The 23,267-nt window shown below is 36.7% G+C and overlaps 1 protein-coding gene across 1 annotated transcript in view; it reads right to left on the bottom strand.

Annotated features, from left to right (window-relative positions):
• PDSS2 (decaprenyl diphosphate synthase subunit 2) overlaps positions 1-23,267 on the bottom strand; it is a 200,328-nt gene that overhangs the window by 68,971 nt on the left and 108,090 nt on the right. Inside the window, exon 3 of the mRNA XM_079781328.1 lies at positions 15,079-15,277. Coding sequence (XP_079637454.1) covers positions 15,079-15,277 — 199 coding nt within the window. The remainder of the gene's footprint in view (positions 1-15,078; positions 15,278-23,267) is intronic.

Below are 23,267 nucleotides of genomic sequence, written 5' to 3'. Positions count from 1 at the left end.
GTAAGGCCGGGCGTATTTGTGGGAGGGATGGCAATCTGTTCTAGAGAGCTGGAAGTTCTTTCTGGCTAAGGGGGAAGAGCAGAGAGGGAAATGGCACTACCAGTGGGACAGGTGCAGCAAAAACTAAGCAAATTGATAATCTTAATTTTTAATTTAGAACAGCTGATACACTGGTTTATAAACTCTAACTACCAGTAACATTTGTCAAAAAGGATTCAGGAAAATTTCGTGAACTAAAGAAAAGTATAAAATCATAAGTGATAAAGCTTATAAGAAATGGGCCACAAGTTCAGAAAAACAGCTTGAATCTGAAGTGTTAAAATGTAATACTCTTAGTGTACTCACTTCATAAACATTTGCTGATAGCCTATTATGTGCCTGGTACCGTAGTAATGAAAGCAGTTATAGCCTTATATAGCCCATTAATTTGTGTTTGATCACTTAGAAGATTAATACATAGGTAAGCTGCATGTCCTCCGGCCAAGTCAAATGAATTCTATGGGCCTCAGTTTGCTTGTCTAGGTAAGAGGTACCTGCTTTATCAACAGTAAGACTCATCATCAGAAATAATTAAATGTGCAGGTGTATGCATTTTTTATTCATAACGATTGTAAGGAATAGTTAATTAGCCAAAAATGTGGATGTTAGTCCAACAATTTGTTCACCTTTTGAGCGAAGGTGCATGGTTTCTGGCCTTCTGTTTGTATTGAGCAATAACAAATAATCATTTATTTACTTAAACAATGATTAGTTTCCTGAAAAGGTAGCAGATAATTTAAAATGCTTAAACCAAGATTAACTTCTCATAAAAAATAAAGGAGAAGATGATTTCTAGTAGGTTAAAAGCTGGTTGGGCTAAGTATGTAGCCTAGCATTACTACAAAAAGTGTAAATAGCTGAGAAATGAATGCTTAGTCATGAAACAAAGTAATTCTGACATTATCATACAACATGTTAAGTAACTAAATGTAAATAGAGGCAGGATGAAACAGAATCATTCCTGGGTACTATGGGGTTTATTCTGCTAGGTGCATATCAATCTTGTTGGTTTATATCATTGATGTACACTTTTAGCTTTGATCCAAGATTTATAAAAACAATTGGCTTAGACCACATTTGGACAAAGAGTTAAAAATTTCAGGATTTTTATGGGATTCACACATATGTCTTGAAAATTCCAAGGATATAAAATGTTTAGGGTAACACAAGTCTCTTTTCAGCGTGACCAGTTCCCTTTAAATTGGCCACACTAAAAGGCAGATGTTTGTAATTTAGAGACATCCCAAGGTTTGCTTCAAAGGCAGCTACAGAAATAAAAACGTGAATCATATGCATTAAAACTCATGCAACTTGTCTAAGATTGTAATTGTATTTCTTCCAAATACCTTCACAGCTCTCTAAAATGTGTGATTCAATGGAATTCTAAAAATAACTTGGCCCTACTGGTACTACATTCTAAAAATTCAGGTAATCTTTTTTTCCCCTCCTACAAAAATTCAGGTAGTAGAAACTTGAGACTGGTTGAACTGTACCCTTGAATCAAATATTGGATACCCTTGGGTTAGAAATTCTCCAGTTTATAAAGATACACAATTAGCTTTTTAAACTGGTACCTCCAATGCTTACTTAGCACAATGCACACAAAAATTTTTGTTGAATTACCAATACTGTTCTAATATGTAAATTAGTTATATCAATCAGAACTATTTAAAAACAAATTTGCAGTTATCACTTCGTTTTATCACTATTTTCAGAAATTTACATTTGCATATCACCTTATAGCTTTTAAAGTCTTGAACAAATGAAGCTGTATAAGTTCAACACAAATCTGCCATCAGGGAGAGTTTGTTAATTTAGGGTATTGCTTTAGATTGCTGAATTATGCATCTAAATATGCAGACCTCTGGCATTTATAGAAGACTTTGGGTTCTCTATTATATCTCTGATTTATAAACAATTTTTCTGGATTCTCTTTTATTCCTTTATATTTCATGCTGTTTTCCGGATCTGGTAATATGTTGTAAGTTTAGACCCTTTCCTACAACACTCAGAATTACAGAATATTGGAGCAAGAACATAGGGGATGAAGATAATGCTGCCTTATTTTACAGATGAGAAAACTAAGAAAATAAGTTGCCTTTGCTTAATAGTTTTTTCTCTAAAATGTTTCCAAAGCCCCTACTGATGCTTGTATTGAAATATTCCAATATCTAAAAGCTACTATTTGTTTAAAATATAAATTCCAGGATCAGTAACTGCAACATTGCTGACAAAAAGCTGTCGGCTTGTTAGTTTTCTATTTTGGTTAAGCATGAGGGTTTTGGAGCCAAATGGCCTGGATTGAGACAGCATTGCTACCATTTAGTAGCAGCGGACATTGCGAAGAAAGGACTTAACCCTTTCCTGTACTTCAGAAGGGATCAAATGTATTTATATGTATAAAACAATTACAACACTGCCTACTGTATAAGAACTAAAAAATATGTTAATATTATGTTTAAATGTTTGGTAGTAATTCTACTAAATACTAAATATTCTACATGATGAGGTTCCTAATTTCATTTGTAAAGTGGGGTAATTAAGACATTAAACAGACTGGGAAGAAAAAAAGATCTGAACCTGGAATTCTGAGAAGTAAAATGAATATCCAATGTTAAATGGCTAAAAAAAAAACCCCAAAAAACAGAGATAGGGATTAAGTCCACAGACTTCTACCTCAGGGCTCTTTCCACTTCTCTTAGTAGCTTTATATGGCATCTCTGAGGAGTATAAAATAGGTAAGTGCCTATATAGCTCAACACATTAGAAAACGTAAGTGATCCACAAGGGTGGATCTGTAGCTGAAGCTGCTTAGTAAGGAAATAGGTAATCTGATATTCTAAAGAGGAAAATTGTCCTTTAAAAAACTAAAGACTGGACATACAGTATAGGTTTGGTGTTTACTGATGTCTGACGGACTGACTATGCACAGTGAAAATGGTCCCAAAGACAATTAAGCCACATGAATAATAACAAACAATTCAATGCATTTTCCAAACGGCTTAAAATGAAACTTCTTTGGCAGAGCTATACTTTCCAACAAACTCACTTTAATGTTTTCACAGTTTACAATATCAGAAATGACCTCAGGGTCAGGCATTTGTCGGTTAATGACCTGTTGGGCTAATGGCCTTCAGCTTTGCCTTGGGCACATAAGTCCTCCAGTAGGTCATTAGCTGCCAGAAAAGGGCTCTCCCCCAATCACTATTGCTAAATAAATAAAATTTGCTCCTGGGTTAAGGCCTCATAAGCCAACTTTAGCTTAGAGTGATTTTTTTTTTTTTTTTTGGTTGAGAATTTACAACTCTGAGGATTTGAGAAAATGATGGAAATGCTAAAATCAAGATTATATCAATACAACTCAGCTATACTAGTATGTGGCTAATAATGAAAAGCTGTCACATGGATCCTTTTGGATGCCCTTAAATTTTATTTTGCTTACAGTGTTTGGTGCTCATACCACATTTACCCAATATACAAGGTTATAAATGGTGGTTAGGTTCCCAGGACAGCCCACAAAAGCTTGGTTAGTCCGTACATCAGGAATACTATATACTTGTAATTAAATATAGAATAGAAAACCATAATTATCTAATACCTGCAGTTAAACAAAATAGAAAAACCAAACCAAACATGAACTGTTGTAAAAATGATCTTTAAATATTGATAGTTACAGGTAAATTTGGTTTAATAAGAGGATCAGGACAGAGAAACTGGTTCTATCTTATGCCTATTGCATTCCTAATTGTATAGTTTTCCTTTTTCTGAACACAAGAGTATAACAAGCTTTACTCTGATGTTTTAAAACTCCACATGAAGTTTCTTGGCTTATTTTTCCTCTTGAAAGGAGAAGGCAAAAGATGGATGGTGATTTTTCTGAAAAATAGGTAACAGAAGAAATGAAAAACTGGAGGAAAAGAACTGAAATCAACTGAGCTGTGAAGGGTAAGAGACAAAGAAAGAGCACTGTGTATAAATCCACTGGGTAAAGAAAGGATGGGTGAAGAAGATATGAATGAGGTAAGGTTGCTGAGGATGCAGAGGAAGGAATGAGCTGTTTATCTGCCCCGTACTTTTGTAAACTTCTAACTCAGGAAATTCCTTGAGTAAAATCATTAGAAAGGCAAAAGAAGAGTACTGAATAACTCAAGCTGGAAAACAGACTTTTGGCTGTGGATAAATAGAATTTATGTCAGGAAAGTGAAGGGGGGGAAAATGGTTTAATTAATTTTGTTTCTGGAAAGTAGAAAAAGGAATTTAGAAAAAATTGAGGTTGCTAAATGTACTATAAAATTGCTATAATCAATATATTTCTATCTCTCATGGCCAACTATGGGGTGGGGTTCAACTCCACCAATATCTTCAGAGGACTTATTTTTGTTGAACACAGACTTATTTTTTTTTTTAAAAGATCTTCTATGAATGTTAGGCATATGGAAGAAATGCTTTTTTTGCTCTTCTTCCTTGTTATCTATCGTTGACACAGACACTCAAAGAAGTATCCATATCCATTTATGTGATGGCATTTGACCTGCCTATGCCAAAAAGGTACTTTGTTTCATTGTTTTATGGCACCAAAAGGGCAAAGTTTAAGGTTTTAATGAGATAAATCTTAAAAGATAATATTTTGTCTTCTTATACTTCTCAAACACTAATCGCTTATCACTTTTACTTTAAAGATCAAGGAAGCAAGCTCAGAACACAGTGTCAGTTTAATATGTGGTTACATAAGCAATTGATAAGAAAAAACTGTGGGAAATTAATTTGGGGATTTTGAAATTGTAACTTTATGACAGCATTTTGACTTTACTATTTAATTTATATGGAGATGGTTACAATATTGTTACAATATATGATACCCACTTAACCTCTGTACCACATTTACGTTAGTCATGAAAACCTACATTTGAGTGGGTGATATGTAGAAAAGAACATTAATCATGGCTGTCAAACTAGGATAGCTAAAAGATATTAATTCAATAATTTCCACAAGTAAAATAGTGCCGACAAGACTATAAACACACAAGATCACAATAATGCCTATTTTAAATGACTATGATAGAGAAAAACTTAAATTTCATATGATATAGCATGTTTTTAAGTTTCACTTTTCAATATGAATTTGAAAATAAGATTAATATAACAGATAAGACAAACATCAAATAACCAATAGCAGGCTATTTATTAAAATATATAGACGGTATAAAATGAGATGATTTATATGTATAAATTGAGCATATTTATACAAACAAAATTCTTCCTTGTAAACAACATATTTATGCCTTTAGGAAAATAAAGTTAACATATGGAAATACATCAGCTATATATGAAGTACATCTGTGCCACTGGTTACTTTGAAATATAAATCACTAATGCTTAGTAGAATAGCCCTCAGGAGTGACATGATAATGTTCTAGGTCAGTGGTCGGCAAACTTATTAGTCAACAGAGCCAAATATCAACAGTACAACGACTGAAATTTCTTTTGAGAGCCAAATTTTTAAAACTTAAACTTCTTCTAACGCCACTTCTTCAAAATAGACTCGCCCAGGCCATCGTATTTTGTGGAAGAGCCACACTCAAGGGGCAAAGAGCCGCATGTGGCTCACGAGCCGCAGTTTGCCGACCACAGTTCTAGGTGTTTAGACAAGATTCAAGCTAACTCACAGTCCCTCATCTAGATGTATAATGATAGGTCCATTAAATGAAGATGACTACAAATATAAGAAAAATAACATTGTGAATTCAATTATTTAAATACTAGAGTTATCACTATATACATAAAATGAAACACTGTGTTTAAAATAAAAAGCTGACAAGTAGTAATCCACAATCATATTTGCACTGTGACTTAATCCTAAAATACAAATCTAGTCTACAAATAAACACAGGGACCAGGGAAAACCAGTAATGGTCAGCCAGATTTCTAAATTATAGTGCTTTTCCATTTCATGATTTCCCACCAATTATTTAGCATGTCTCACTGATAGTTTGATGCTCAAACAATTAAATTTTAGATTCTGGCATGCCCCATCATTTCAGCATTCAGTGATATTCTACAGGAACATAATATAGAGCAACTTATTTCAATGATCAGAGAATTTATGGCTTTAAAAAAGGCCTTCTGAGGTCTCTCAGTCCAGGGTCTTTATATAATGAAGTACTAAAATAGAAAGTTGCCCTTAGGTTCCATAATTGAAAATGAATGAAAAAGCAAGCATTAATTTTTAAACTCACTCTTGAATCCCAAATCTTGTTAATTCACACTTATGTGACTACAGTTATAACAGTAAGAAGACAATTATGAGAGGATTAATATACCAATTTCTATACTTAGAGATGTTTAAAAATCTAAGTGTTACCTAAGGCAATTATCTTGAAGACCCCTAATATCTTCAGGGAATATCCATAGGGAGAATAATTGACTTTGCTAATTTTACCCTTGGCAATTATAAAAAAGCTCTGAATTTCTTATGACTGTAGAACCCTTCGTCTAATGGTCTGTCCCAGAAGTACAGAGATAAACACGTAATATAGGCATTCAGACAAAAATCCAATGGAAAATTGGTAGAAATCATAAAAAATTAAAGTTGCTATAACTGTGCTAACTTTAATTACTAAGTTAAATATACATCCTTAAAAAAAAAAGCAGGCTGTCACTGTGAAAGAAACAGTGACATTCTATAAATACAGAAATTTTATATTAAGTTCTGTCTGCTCACTCACTGCTGTGGTCTCTACTCACATTGCTATTGCTGAGATTATTCTTCCTTGTAAAAGAAAATTAAAACATTAAACAGAAATCTAACTTTACCAAGACATTAACCATATGTAGAGAACTTAAGAAAACTTAATACTGCTCCAAAGAAATATTTATAGCTACCTACTCCCTTCCCTTCCAAAAACCCTATTAATGGTTAGTATTATAATCAATCAACGAAGCTTCTGGGAACTCATTTAATAAAATCAGTCCTTGTTTGAGATATAACTTCACTTTTCTTAAAAAAAAATATTCTGATGGGAATACTGCCAAGTATTTAAATGAAAGGAACTGGTTTTGAATATGGGAGATTTGCTTTATCAAAGAAAAATCTTGACTTCTAAGCATTTTAGTTACTCCTTACAATATCCTCAATTTAAAATACTGATCAAATGATTTGGAAATCATCTATTATGATGAAAAGAAAGCTACTAAAAGCCTAGAGTTGTAGAAGATCAATTACAGACCTCTGTACTTCTCCTGGGATGTGGTATGCAAGGTCTTTCACAAGAAGTGAGCCAGGGAAGCCTCTTTTGAAATTGACCTTACAGAGCCTTCAATGTCCTTTTGGAGAAAAAGGTGCAAAAGATCCATGGTTTAGATGAACAGGAGAGTTGCACAGAATAAAAACTTCAAGTCAGCACACAACTATCAAATTTAAAAAATACCATGGCCTAAAAAGAAAAAAAATTCCTCACCAGACAAAGGTTGATAAAATGTAAATCTAAAAGTGTAAACCTGTGCAGAGACCATGAAGATATAGAGCTCACTGAAGGGGGAGGAAATGCCTGGTCATTTTTATTTCAACGAGAAGCTTCAGGCTGAACTGTTACTTGCATATGTAAGTTTTTGTTTTTTGTAAATCAAGTAGTGCTACTGAAATCCAGTGCCTAATGGAGCAGATGGTGGAGGTCTTAGATTCTGGAACATTTTATAGCAATGCATCTGAATGCAAAACACCAAGAGTAGATTTCACAGGCTGTGAATCTGATTTGATTTTGATGGGAGTAAAGTCTCCATTTTCTCTGAACTTGAACCATGCTGAAAGAAGGATGTGTGAATGATACAAGCCAGCTAAGGAAAGAGAATACATTAAATGTTATTCCCATAAAGTGAAGTGGTTAAAGCAAGTGAATACTTGTTTGTGTCACTATAGCATGACTCAGGGGTCCTCAAACTTTTTAAACAGGGGGCCAGTTCACTGTCCCTCAGACCACTGGAGGGCCAGACTATAGTTTTAAAAAAACTATGAACAAATTCCTATGCACACTGAACATATCTTATTTTGAAGTAAAAAAACAAAATGGCAAAAACACCTGCATGTGGCCTGCAGGCCGTAGTTTAAGGATGCCTGGCATGACTATATTTATACTTAACTAGAGGCCCGGTGCACAAAATTCATGCACGGGAAGGGGGTTCCCTCAGCTCAGACTGCACCCTCTCCAATCTGGGACCCCTCGGGGGATGTCTGACTGCCGGTTTAGGCCTGATCCTGGTGATCGGACCTACAACTGGCAGTCGGACATCCCTCTCACAATCCGGGACTGCTGGCTCCTAATTGCTCACCTGCCTGCCTGCCTGGTCGCCCCGAACTGCCCCCAGCTGCTGGCCTGCTGGCCTCTCAATGCCTCTGCATGCTGGCCTGATCGCCCTTAACGGCCCCCCGCTGCCGACCAGGTCACCCCCAACTGTCCCCTCCCTGCCGGCCTGGTTGCTCCTAACTGCCCCTCCCACTGGCCTGGTCACCCCTTACTGCCCCCCCCCCCCCCCCGCCAGCCTGGTTGCCCCTAACTGCCTCACCTGCTGGCCTGGTTGCCCCCAACTGCCCCCCCCCATCGGCCTAGTCACCCCTCACTGCCCCCCCGCCAGCCTAATCACCCCCAACTGCCCCCCCTGCCGGCCTGGTCGCCCCCAACTGCCTCCCTGCCGGTCTAGTCACCCCTAACTGCCCCCCCTGATGGCCTGGTTGCCCCCAACTGGCCCCCTCTGCTGGCCTGGTCGCACCCCCAACTGCCCCCCCTGCCAGCTTGGTTGCCCCTCATGACCCCCCGGCTGGCCTAGTCACCCCATGCAGCCTGCTTGTTCAGTCATTTGGTCGTCCCTCACTAACCCCCCTGCCGGCCTTGTCACCCCATGCAGCCTGCTGTTCAGTCGTTTGGTCGTCCCTCACTAACCCCACTACCGGCCTGGTCACCCTACGCAGCCTGCTGTTCAGTCGTTTGGTCATCCCTCACTAACCCCACTACCGGCCTGGTCACCCTACGCAGCCTACTTGTTCAGTCGTTTGGTCGTCCCTCACTAACTCCCCTGCTGGCCTGGTCATAGGTAGCCATTTTGTGAGGGTGTGATGGTCAGTATGCATATTACCTCTTTATTATATAAGATACCACCATCTTAACCTTATATAGTATTTTGTCAGCATAGCTTAAAGTAAGCTTTGATTTCTTTAAGGCAGGGGCCAGGCTGAAGACTAATTACTAAAATGTGAACCTACTTACTCTGTTCAGTACATCTCTTCCTCTCAGGTATGTGGGCCTAATCTATGAGTGGCCAGTGTTTGTGGCTTGAGCTAGTCAAGTGCAGTTCAAGGCACCCAGAAAGTATACCAGACATGCACTTTCTGGGACCTCCTCCTTCTCCAAGACTCAAAGTTCACCATAGGCCACAGCAGGTATGGTAAGGAGGGAAGATGGACAATGCAGTCCAGGGACAACAATTCACTCAACCTTCTGCTAACACGTAAATTTCAGTAAAGGAGAGAATATAGTGAGACCCATCAATGTAGACTATACACATAGAAAATAGAGCAATTTGAGAGTGAATAAAAAGAAAAGGAATGCCAAAATGGTAGTAAACCTCTGGAGGGAGATTTGAGATGATCTATTATTCCATTTATATGATGATTAATTTCTTACTTTAATTGCCTTTTCATGTAAATATAAACTATGTATTACAGGTACTGTTCTATTTTCTCCCTAAAACCCAGCAGGTCTGTCTGGTGAAAAATATGTGCTAGCCAAAAGTGTGATGGGAAGGTAGGACAGAAAGCTACTTGTCTCCCATTATCTATTTTCTCTATATCTTCCAGATTTTTGGCTGGATAAATGGCTACTCACAATGAAGTTTACATTTCCTAGCCTCCCACAGAAATAGGTGTGGCCATATCATTAAATTCTGGCCAATAAGATGTAAGCAGAAGGATCTTGAATATCTTTTCAGAAATGTCTTTAAAGTGGTGACATTATATAATTTAGCATTCTAAGTAGGACATTTTTACAATAGCTTCTATTTCAAGAGTGTGGTAAATAATTAAAATTTTATACTTTTTGAAATGTATATTTATTAATTAATAATTAATTTTATTATATTGGTAAACCTTTTAACTAGTTTTGTTCAAACACTATTTGCAAAAATAAAATTTCAAAAGAAGTAAACATAACATATTCATATACATAAAAACAAAATAAAAAAGAACTTGGTATTGATGATCTGAATATAAAAAATAGCCAGTAAAATAATTATTCTTGGTACACATTCACATACTTTATTCATTTCTTAGTCATATCTTTCTCTATTATTGTGTCACTGGCATTTTTCTGAAAAATGTATTTTTTTAAATGTGGTATTTTAAAAGAAAACTTCCAGCAATATTATTCATAGTTGCATTTTATGATTAATTAATTTGAAATTGATACCTTCAATTGATTCTGATTGATAGACCATAATATTTTTAATTGAGAAAATGCTCTTCAACAGGTTCTGAGTTACCTGGTAAGCTCAGAGCTAATTTGTAAGTGAAGGAGATACTCAATTCTAATTTTCTTCATATTGAAAAGTGTAACTATTCCAGCTCAAATATTTTCAAGCTACTATCTTTTTGCTTCTTTAACAGTACATTTCTTTGACAAATATTTTTATAAGACAAAACCTGTCAAATAGTCTCTCACGGTTCGTTTAAATGTTTTGCCAAAATTAGATGCTGCAAACTCTGTGCCGTATCAATTTAATTTCATTCCTGTGTAAGGTATAATTTATTCAAAATAGAAGCCCCACCAAAAGATTTTTCCTGCAACGTAAGATACTCCAAATCACAATTATAGAATTGGCTATTTTAATCCTGTGTAGCATTTGAGTTCTTACTATTTATTTTGTTCCGTTCCTTTCTTGCTTTTGTAGGGAAAAATCCCAATGGAAGCTTTTTCATTAATTATAGTTCTCTAATTTGGTGTTCCATTTCTTGAACTTGATAGAATATTTCCAATTTATTTTGAACAAAATGTCACCAAAATCTTAACAACTCATCTGTATATATAAAAGCCAAGCGACCGGAATGACGGAATGACCGGTCGCTATGTCATGCACTGAGATGGCCAACTGGCCCAATCGGCCCCCCACAATTTCCCGTAGCCCCTCTCCTCGGCCGGCCTGGCCCCTGATCAGCCCCTCCCACCCTGATGGGGGCAGGGCCGGCTGACCTCTGGTGACCCTCACCCAGGCCAGCCCAGTCCGTTTGGCCCCCACCAGGGTGGGCTGGCCGGATCCCACCTGTGCACGAATTCATGCACTGGGCCTCTAGTTTATAATAAAGTTCAAAACCATTGTTGGATATAAAGATTTCTAAAATCTGACTGATGATGACCAACAAAGAGAGAAGACACATGCTGCTGTGGGGAGCATATTTTTGTACTCAACATCAGTGACATCCCACAAATCTTGTAGTCCAGAGACTCTGACTATAAGGATATTTGCAAATTTGTATAACAATAGCTTTTATTTCAATTTGGAGAATGCTGACACTTGTTTGGGTGCCATTATGAATTATGGGTATTCCACAACCAGTTTCAAGTACTGCATAGGTTTCTCAATGTAGTAAGAACATGGTTTTTACCACAACACTGTGTGCACTTCAACAAAATTTGTACTTTTATTATTATAAACTAATACATTCACCTTCCATGTTGAAGTTTTAAACTGAATTTCCAATTTTACTCATAATGGCCTTACTTCTGATAGAATATACTTTCAAAAGCTTTACCTTGATTTCATGAATGGATGAAAAAAACCCAAATATTTTTAGAATTAATTAAAATAATTTAATTACTTGAAGTACCTGATGACCCTCAATTAAAACAAGAATTATTTAACTATTTGCAAAGTTCTTCTACCAATGAAGCTTAAAAAAAAATGAAGCTATTGCATACCTTTACCTATGTGTATAAAAAATACCTTAGAGTTGAAAGTGAGTGAAATTAATTTAGAAGAACAGACAGTTATCAAAGTTAGGCTTCACAGAGTGGTATGCATATACATCTTCTACAGCTGCATGTATTAAATCATCATTTTCAGAATTCTCCTTAAAGTAACCACTAATTTTGGAAGTAGATCCTGACACTTTTTCAGAAGATTTGACTCTTGTTTTCATATGTTCAGTGGTACCGCTATGGCCACCACAGTGGATAGTAAATGTCAACATTCTGTGCAAGTTACAGACTCCTTACCAACTTTCTCGAGAAACAAAAATCCAGTGGTTTAAAAAAACAACAACATACTTTTATTTTTTGAGCTTATTGCTGTCAAAGGTTTACTGCAAAAACAAAGTGTTGCCAAACAATAAAACAGTTATAGCTTTATATTATACAAGCAAGCATGCTCAATCTATTCTCTACTCACTCTATACAGCCTTGATTTCCTATACATATTTCATAGGTAGCAAACCGCTATCTTACTTTGTTTCCTATTGAGTTTTTGGACTGGTACCTGATGGCTTTGTGACTCCTGAAGACTATGCATGGGCCACAGTAAGTTGGATGATACACCAAGTGCCCAGTGGGGCAGCAGTGTCAAATATTTCTACTGCCTGAGACAAAGGAGTTAACTGTCCCTATATATTTACTATCAATAATTTCCTTGCATTCTGTCCTTGACTGGAGGTGTCTGAAAGGGTTGGAAAAGAGATGAGTTATTGCTGTTACGTTTCAGATTTAATATTATACCTTAACATAACTATCTGGGGGTACATGGGTTTCACATATTGAGAGAAGTTAGCTTGAAACACAGGCAGACAGGGCAGGGGTCCAGTGGGAAACAAAGGCAGGGGGAACATAGGCAGGGGCAGACATGGCCGTTTGAGCAGCCTAATCACAGAAAGCAACCAAGCAGAAATAATAACATGTTTCTGGACTCAAAGCGGGAGGCATGGGAAAACAAGGGAGGGCCTGTATCAACAAGGTGTACTAATGCATAGAAACAGAGGAAGTTCAGCATAGGAACAGAGAAAGAACATAGAAACAGGGAAAGTTCAAGTCCATTGCTGGGCAAAAATAATTGAGGGAATCAATCAGGTGGTGACAAAGGTAGATACAGAGCAGGCTTGTAGCAAATATATACTCCTAGAGTACAAGGCTTCACTGGGCAGCCCATTATTGGGCCCCTCTCCCCATTCAGGGAGTCTGAATCTGCTTGTAATAAGTTTTTCACACTTTTGCTTAAATCTTCTGGTCCGAGGAGCTCATTTTTCAGTGTTGGACGACCCTGGGAAAAAACCTCTGCTCACTGTTCTGGTTATCAATACTGTTTAGCCTACACTAGACAAAAACTGAGGCAGAGGCTGGAAGTGTAAGGCAGAGATCTATAAAACCCATGCTGGCTTATTCTAATGTAACTATAAGCAACCACTCTCTGTTAAAAAATGAAAAGTCCAGGACAAATGCTAAGTCAGATGGGACTCTAGGACAGCAGACTTACACTGAGACTGACCTTAGTAAAACCAGGGTGTATACTTACTTGACCTTCAAGGGAAGGAGATTTACCCTTCCTTCTCCTCCTTCCTACTAACCGGAGTGAGGACACAATGGCAACTATCTTGGGACATTAAGTAGTAGGTAAGGATGGCAGAGCAGTAAGAAGAAGCCTCGGTTCCTGACTTTGTAGAGCAAGATGCCAACCCTGGACTACCTACTCATGGATGCTTCTACATGAGAACAAATAATCTACCTTGTTTTAGCCACTGTTATTTTATAGTCACATCTAGTCCTAACTGATATAGAAGAAATACCTGTACATTTTTCTAGAAGGCAGCTTGGTAATGTGTATCAAGAATAAGCCATAGCTGGTTTGGCTCAGTGGATAGAGCATCGGTCTGAGGACTGAAGAGTCCCAGGTTCGATTCCGGTCAAGGGCACATGCCTGGGTTGCAGGCTCAATCCGCAGCCCTGGTCGGGGCTCATGTAGGAGGCAACCAATCGATGTTTCTCTCTCTCAGTCTCTCCCCCTCCCTTCCACTCTCTCTGAAAATCTACAGAAAAATATCCTCGGGTGAGGATTAACAACAAAAACAAAAACAAAAACAGAATAATAAAAATGTTTAAACCCTTTGAACCACTTCCAGCTATTTATCTTAAAGAAATAATCTGGAATGAGAAAAGTTGATGTGGAAAGATGTTTACTGGAGATCTATTTATGATAGTAAAAAATTAGAAGCAACTTAAATATCCAAAAATGAGGAATCTGATAAATAAATATTACATCTAAATAACTGAAACGATTAAAAAGTTTATGAAAAAGTTAATAATGTGAAAATGCCTACATCATAATATGAAGCGGGGGGGAAAATAGGCAGGATTAAAAAAAAACCTAATACATGCACATTTTCATCTATATTACTAAAAAGCCCACATATATAAAAGCATGAATAAATAAACAAAAATGACAGAGAAAAAATACACCAAAATATTAACTAACAATGATTATCTCTGTATAGTGAGATTATAGGTAATTTATATCTTCTTTAAATTGAAAAAAAATTTAAAATATATTTTTATTGATTTCAGAGAGGAAGGGAGAGGGAGAGAGAGACAGAAACATCAATGATGAGAGGGAATCATTGATCGGCTGCCTCCTGCACGCCCCCTATTGGGGATCAAGCCAGCAACCCAGGCATGTGCCCTTGACCGGAACTGAACCTGGGACCCTTCAGTCTGTAGGCTGACACTCTAACCACTGAGCCAAACCAGCTAGGACTAAATTGAAATTTTTAACACTATCATATAATTAACAAATAATTTTACCTGTAATCAGAAAAACACAGAAATTAATTTCCTAGCATTTACCAGTTTTATCTGGTGTTGACACTGCCACCACCACCATCATCATCACAGCTTTACTGAGCATCTACCTGTGCGGAGCTGGGGCAGCAGGGTGCACAGACCTCTGTGGCTTCTGCAGTCAACCGAGAGCCACCTAAAGGCCATTCAGACACAAGCAAACCCTGCCCAGTTTTACCTTGGTGTTCTGTAGCAGAGCTAGTCCATTGCAGGCATTTGCTAGAAGAAAGTCTCCACTCAAGATAGCAATTTTATTTCCAAAATGCATGTCTTTCAGTGGCCCATCAGAAGACTGCAATTCACTTAAATTTACTATTCCACGATGTACAAGGAGCGCAGTATGGATAAGTTCTGTGATCTCTGCCAAACTTCTTTGACTAAAACATAAAAGTAAGACTTGTCTGAGTGTCAAGAACACTCTTATCACTAATGCCAGACTTCAGTTTTCAACAATAAAATATTTACAGATTAGTTTTTTTTTTGTTGTTTCTTTTTAATGAAGTTTTAAATTGAGATATAAATGACATATAACATATTAGTTTCAGGTGTACAGCATAATGATTCAACATTTATATATACTGTAAAATGATCACCCCCATAAGTCTAGTTAACATCCATCACCACACATACTTACATTTTTCTTGTAATGACAACTTTTGAAATCTACTCTCTTAGCAACTTTTAGATATATAATGCATCATTATTAATGGAAGTCACCATGATATATAGTACATTATCTATTCCCATTTATTTATTTTATAACCGGGAGTTTGTACCCTTTGACCACCTACACCCATTTTACCTACCTCTTCTCCTGCTTTTGATAACCACAAATCTGTTCTCTGTATCTATGAGTTCAGGTTTTTTGTTTCATTAATTAATTTATTTATTTAAATATATTTTTATTGATTTCAGAGAGGAAGGGAGAGGGAGAGATAGAAACATCAATGATGAGAGAGAATCATTGATTGGCTGCCTCCTGCACACCTCCTACTGGGGATTGAGACCACACCCTGATCATGTGCCCTGACTAGGAATAGAGCCGGGATCTCCTGGCTCATAGGTCGACACTCAACCACTGAGCAACACCAGCCGGGCTGTTGTTTTTATTTTAGATTCCACATATAAGTGAGAACATACAGTATTTATCTTCCTCAGTATGACTTATTTCACTTAACATTTTGAAGTTTGTTGCTTTTTTGTTTTGAAGGTTTCAAATGCACTTATTTCTTCAATCATGCCATATTTTAATGGGTACACAGTGCTTTTACTTGACATCAATTATGAAGTGGTTTTGAAACAATTCACTATTATACCAGCTGGGATGATTACTGATCTCTTCATTCCTTTGGGGTAACTCTGCCAACAGGGGACTGGTTCCATTGTATTCCCATCTGTATTGCTGTATATGTCCATATTGTGGCTCCACTAGCTAATACAGCATTACCCTATATACCATGGAAATCAGGTACATATTTCTGGTGGCTGTGCTTTGCTGTTGTTTGCTGAATGCTCTGAACTCAGAGCCGACTTGGTTCATTTTTGGCTGAGGGAAACACTGTAAAGCTAAAGACAGAATTGTGGCACCTACAACTGCTGATTTGGTGCAACTCTGAGTCAAGTACCCTTGCAAAAGACTTTCATGAAGTTTTTTCCACTGAGTAGTGTGGGATCTATATATAAGCAGATCTTGATACCTACCTTCTCTGTAACATTCCCTGCTCTCTACCCCACTAGTCCCCAAGCAGTCCCCAAGATCCCACGAGTCACAGGGTTCCCAGTGAAGCTGGCCAGTGGAGGGTGACCCTTCACAGTTTTGTTTACTTTGTTCTCAGTCTAACTTTCCCATATCTGCAATTTTAGGATTTCTGAGAATGCTTACCAGTATCTAACAGAACGCCAATATAAGTGGGAATGTAATCTGTGCCAGACATTAGGCTAAGCACTTTTATGTATTATCTTATTTAATCCTAAATACAAAAGAAGAATAAATTAGTGGTTTAGGTTTAAATCTCATTACATGCTCTCATGGAGATTTATAAAACTGCTGAGAAGTTAACAAAAAAATATATATTTTAAATATATTTTATTATTTTTTTACAGAGAGAAAGGGAGAGGGATAGAGTTAGAAACATCGATGAGAGAGAAACATTGATCAGTTGCCTCCTGCATACTCCCTACTGGGTATGTGCCCGCAACCAAGGTACATGACCTTGACCAGAATCGAACCTGGGACCCTTTAGTCCGCAGGCCAATGCTCTATCCACTGAACCAAACCAGTTAGGGCAACAAAAATATTTTTTAAAAAGGAGCTAACATTTAAAATTATCCTTTAAAAAAACAACTAAAAGAAAGGAATAACATTTATTTTATTAGTACCCTACAAATGTTTTCTAGTTTGCAAACCCATTCACAATAAAAATCCATTTAACTACATTTCACAAAAATTGAACGAGATTATGGGCAAGTATAAAACTCAAGAAAGGTTAAGCAGTGGATAAATCTTTCGCACAGTTCAGCTTATAAAATAACCAGGCAAGCAAGAAATTGCAGTTGTTCTGAATTACCCTAAGCATGGAAATGAATTATTGTGAGCTTTTAATAAAGACATCTGTAATCATAAAACAGCATTCATTAAATAAATAGCAATCTTTAAATGCCACATGGTCAAAAACAACAAGAACAGTGGTGGTAATAAAAGTGAAAACCCATTATTTGTACAGTATCCATCATTGCAAATAACTTTCATTTATATTATCTACTTGTGATTCTAATGACAGCAGTTCTGGAGAGGTTAAATAATTTATCGAGAACATTCTGTTTATAAAGGACAAGGCTGGAACTCAGAGTCACCATGTCATAGTGACCAATGGTAATTTAAAATATGTATTTACCTGAGAAATAGTAAATGGGGAGGGGGGCGCAAAGTTACCATGTTACCAACACTAGTATATGCCCACCACAAATATGTCCAAGTTTTATCCTTAAGTTCCAAGCACTACAGAAGACAATTTTGCTAGGAGAAAGTACAGTGTGAGCAGACTTGACTCTTTTGTTCATAATAACTGGGCAAAGTAATCAAATTGTTTCCAAATCATTTGGTCAGAACCAAATGAAGGGATTTAGGTCAATCAGGAATATAGATAACAGTTCTAACTCTGCCTACAACACTAGACTTTGGGGAAATTCCTTAAATTCTCAGATCCATAGTTTCACCACGGAAAGGAGGGGAACTGAAGAGTCCTTTCCAGTTCTAAGATTCAGGGATTTCAGGTCTAAAATGTAATATTTAGTTCTAAAATTAGAAGATTTGAGGGATTAAAAATATTACCTGGGCTGGCAGTTAATAGTTTTAAAAAAGGCCAAATTATTGCTTTTATTGGTCTATAGAAAATAGAAATAAAATGATCGGTTATCTTGAAATCTGTCCTGTAATTACTATCTAGTACTGTGCTCTTAACTTCTAGGATTTTGGCATCTAATAAACAACTCCAGATGACATTGTGCAAGAGTCTAATTTTGTGTGCAGCAGAGAAGCAGTATGAAAGCTGGAGTATTTTCTTCTCATTATCTTATTCCTATTTTAGCCACCAAAGCAATCTAATAAACTTGCAATGTACTAGATTTTAAAAATTATCTTACATAAAGGGCTTCATGCCCTTTTATGCATGTATATTTTATCACTCTTGGGTATTTTTATGCTAAATCTTGATTGGAAAAGAGTCACCAATGAATATCACTTATGCTAAGTAATCAGAGTAAGTAAGGAAGTAATTACCACATTGCACGTAACCCAGAGGATTAATTGATGTTTTCACAAGAATTTTCACCAAATTACTTTCTTTCAATTGTATGTTAAACAGCTTCATCTGTTTTGACCCATTTTCTTCCAACATTTCTCCAAAGATTTTTAGCATTCTAAGCTTTAGAAAGAATGATGGCAGACCCTGCTAGTTACCCACTCACTCTTTCCCTCCTCACTACTAACACACCTTCTAATATATTTGGAGTGGCAATGTACGCACTTAAAAACATTCGTGTCCCCAAGATCCCCAGAGGCTAGAAGTGATCATGTAGCACAGTCTGGCCAGTGAATGTAGGTAGAAGTTCACTAGGTAAAGTTTCTGAGAAATCTACTGAGTTCCTGGTATCAGGATTCAGTTGATGTGCACCTTTGGCATTTTGGGCTTACCCCCTCCTTTTGGGAAAAGGGCCCAACTGCCTGGAGGCACAGTAGAGACCTAAGAGTCCTAACGAGGGCTCCCAATGAAGTATAGCGAGCAAGAGGAAAGGAGAAGCCTGGGCCCTTGATGACTTCTTCAAGTCAGCTTGGATGTGCCCATCTCTAGACATTTTGTTATCTGAGTTAAACAAGCACTGCATTCCTTTAAACTACTGTTTGTTCGAGTCCTCTTATGGGCAGCCAAGTAAATTCTTGATAGTCAATAAATATACCACAAAAACAGTGAAGACGTTTTATGTTTGTATTTCTGTACTCTGGTTTTGTTCACCCAATATAATCTCTTGGGGATAGTTCCACGTATTATTTACAAATAAAGAAGTTCCACATTTTTTACAAATAGAGAAACTTCTTGTTCTATTTAACATCCATCTCTACAGAGGTTCATTGTGTGGATGTGTTGTGCAATTTTTGCTGCTATCGGGTGAATGATAAACTTATATTTGTTTAGAGTATTTTTAAGAATCAGCCCATGTGCCACTTCTGTGAAGTCTTCCCTCTTCCCCAGATTAACTCCTTCTGTGCTTGAAAGCCTTTGAACATAGCTCATTTATTGTACTATATTGTAATTACTTCTTTAGCCATCTATCTTCCTGCCACTTCTCTCCCTTACTACACTCTAAATTACACTATCCTACTTCTTGGCTGCCTATAATATTATTAAATGAGTAACTCTTTGCTTAACATTGTGTAAAGAAGCGATTTTCAACTGATGTGCCACAGCACACGAGTGTGCCACAAGAATTTTAAAACATGCAAAACCTGACTATTTAGTCAGGGGCACTGACCTCTTTTCCCTTAGATTGTCAAATAAAAAAATGACAACAGCCAACACAATAGTAGCCATCTGCTGTGAATGATGGCTACTATTGTACCTATTTTTTTGGTCAGATGGGCAAAAATATATTATTTTGGTGTGCCACAGAACTTTAGTAATTAGTTTATGTGTGCCATGAGATAAAAAAGGTTGAAAATCACTAGTATAAAGGCATAAGGGATTGTTGTCATTCTTAGTTTCACAAAGAAAAGAGTGAGATAAACTAAAAAGTCAGATTTATAGAATCAGAGATGACTGACCCCAGAAGTCAGTTAACCTCAATTAACTCCTCCCAGGGTGAGTGATAAACTACATAGGAACCAGGTCTTCGGACGAACAGTTTTAATTATTAGAAATTGCTCCCTATATTAACTTGAAATCTCTTTAAATGTCTCATGTTTTTAAGTTGGTGTTAAACTAGCAGGAGTGTCAACTGTGTTTCAATACACAGGCAAGGAAGATTAAATACAATGGAGTTGTCTTTCTCTTTCTTTTTTATTCTTTTTATTCGGCTTCTTTTCTTTTCTTCCTCCATTCCTCCTGTTTTCCTTCTTTTTAGAGGTTTAACAAAATACAAAAAAGTACAGAGAATAACATAATAAAAACATAATATTCCACTTACAAATAAATGTTTACACTTTGTCATTTTAAACAGTTTTTAAAGATGCATTCTTTAAAAAACCCTTTATAATTTGGGTATTTTAAAGCATTCAAAAGTGAAAATATAGCATAAAATACCTCTGTGGATCATAATTTTGTTTCAGCTACACCTTTCACTGTCCTTCCAGATTATTTTGAAGCAAATGCCAGATATCATGCTATTTCATCAGCAAATACTTCAGATATCCAATCTTTTAAAATGCCTAACTGCTTTATGGCTTTCATTATCTAAATTAATTACTTTGAGCCAATGAATTACTGTATTCTGAACATTTTACACAAAATAATTTTGCAAGCATAACAACTCAATCAACAGATTAATAAAAAAATAATGTAAAACTCACAACAGCTGTCTGAGGTAAGCATTATTATCTCTACTGCACAGAAGGGAGCTGGACTGGCCAACTAACTTGCTCAAGTTCATATAGCTAGTAAGCTGCAGAGCTGGATTCAAGCCCAGAGCTCTCCATTTTTAAAGCCCAGGCTCTTTGCATATCAACAGAAAACTAGTAAGAATCCCAAACACAAAATGTACAAAATTCAGGGTATCTCTAAAAGCATTAAAATGGTAGATAAGAGTCATTAAAATTTTTTAAATGATTTTTTTTTTTAGAAAGAGAGAGAGAGAGAGAGAGAGAGAGAGAGAGAGAGAGAGAGAGAGAAACACCAATGTGAGAGTGAAACTTTGATCAGCTGCCTCCTGCACACCCCCTTCCAGGGATCAAGCTGCAACGTGGGCATGTGCCCTGGGAATTGAACCCACAACACTTTGGTTCATGGGATGACACTCAACAACTGAATCACACGGGCCAGGGTGGTAAGAGTCATTTAAAAAAAAAATTTTTTTTTAATTGATTACAGAGAGGAAGAGAGAGGGAGAGAGAGATAGAAACATCAATGATGAGAGAGAATCATTATCAGCTGCCTCCTGCACGCCCCACACTGGAGATTGAGCCTGCAACCCAGGCATGTGCCCTGACAGGGAATCGAAACATGATCTCCTGGTTCATAGGTTAATGTTCAATCACTGACTGAGCCATGCCAGCCAGCTAGGCAAGAGTAATTTTTTAAAAATAATTTTATTTGAATCTTAAAAGATTTTTTAAATTGTAAAACTGATTTTTTATGTTCATGTAGAAAGGATAAATTTGAAAATTACAAGGAAAATTCTGGAAAATAAAAGGACATTCTAGATTTTAAAACTTATTATGAAGCTACTGCAATTTTTAAAACTACTGTACTATCACAAGAACAAACTAATAGATTAGTGGAATAAAATCCAGAAAGAGATCCAAATATATAAGGAAAATAAATTATTTACAGTAAAGGTAATATTTCAAATTGTTAGGAAAAAGACAAATTATTCTTACAAAAGATGTTGGGGCAACTGGCTATCAATTAAGGAAAAAAAATAAAATTAGACCCGTACCTTACTACATAGGAAAAAAAATTTTTTTTTGGAATAAAGATGAAAATGTGAAAAAATAAGTTCAAATTTAAGTCAAAAGGTAAAAAAGAAAACAAAGCAATACAACACTAAAACCCTATTTGAAACCACAGCTCTGTGGCTCATCTTGATGAATATAAAATACCATTATTTAAAAAAAATTTAGGAAAACACTCTTATGGCCTTGGGGTGAGAAAGCCTTGCAAAATAAAATAGAAAGTCAGGAAGTCATATAAAAAGAATAAATTTGAGTAGTTACAATATACAAAAATGTTTATATAAACTATAAAAAGACCAAGGCAAATATAGACTTGAAAAGTATTTGAAACACATACAATAAGCAGAAGATTATATTAAAATGTGTGGAGCTTGTCCAAATTGGACAAGAAATTGATAAGAAAAAGATAAACAGCCCAAGAGCAAAATGGGAAAGAATATGAAGAGGTAATTCTAGAAATAAGTGGCCAAAACCCACATAAAATGATGCTCAACCTCACAAATAATTTGGAAAAGTAGTATTATAATAATAATGAGATAATATTTTTAGTCCATTAGCTTTGCAAAAATGGAAAAGATCAGAAATGAGGCAAGCAGGAAGATGAAGAAACCATTAAGCCCATCACTTAGCTCCCTGCTCAAAACCCTCCAGTGGCTCCTCATCTCACTCAGGGTAAAAGCCAAAGTCTCTACAATGGACTCCAAGGTCAAGTGCAATCTGACTCAGCTCCTCTACTCCCTTACCTCTCTGACTTCATTTGCTACTCTCTTCCCTCTCAGATCACTCTTCTCTAGCTACATTAGCTTCCGTGGTAGCTAAGGAACATGCCAAGCCTGTTCTGGCCTCAGAGCCCGTGCCCTTTCCCCTATCTGGCCTCATCTTCCCTTACATACCTGCAAGGCTTAGTCCTTGCTTCCTTCAGATCCCTTCAGAGTTCACTTGATCAGTGAGCCCTTCTCTGACTACTCCATTTACAACTGCAACCCTCCCATCCTTGCCAGCACTCCCAGACCCCGCTTCCTGCTTTTCCCCCTCCATAGTACTTACTGCCATCTGACACACTAGCTGTTTTGTGTTTTATTTTTCTCTCCACAATCCCATAGAAGAAAGATCCACAAGGACAAAGAATGAGGGGGAGGGGGAGAAGCAGATAAGAGCAAAAGAGTTTTTAAGATATACTTCAAAAATACCAACATTAAAAAATA

Source organism: Cnephaeus nilssonii (assembly GCF_951640355.1).
Source record: "Cnephaeus nilssonii genome assembly, chromosome: 9".
Lineage (NCBI taxonomy): Eukaryota > Metazoa > Chordata > Mammalia > Chiroptera > Vespertilionidae > Cnephaeus > Cnephaeus nilssonii.
Note: the sequence above shows the minus strand (reverse complement) of the source record. Positions and strands in the feature narration are given on the sequence as shown.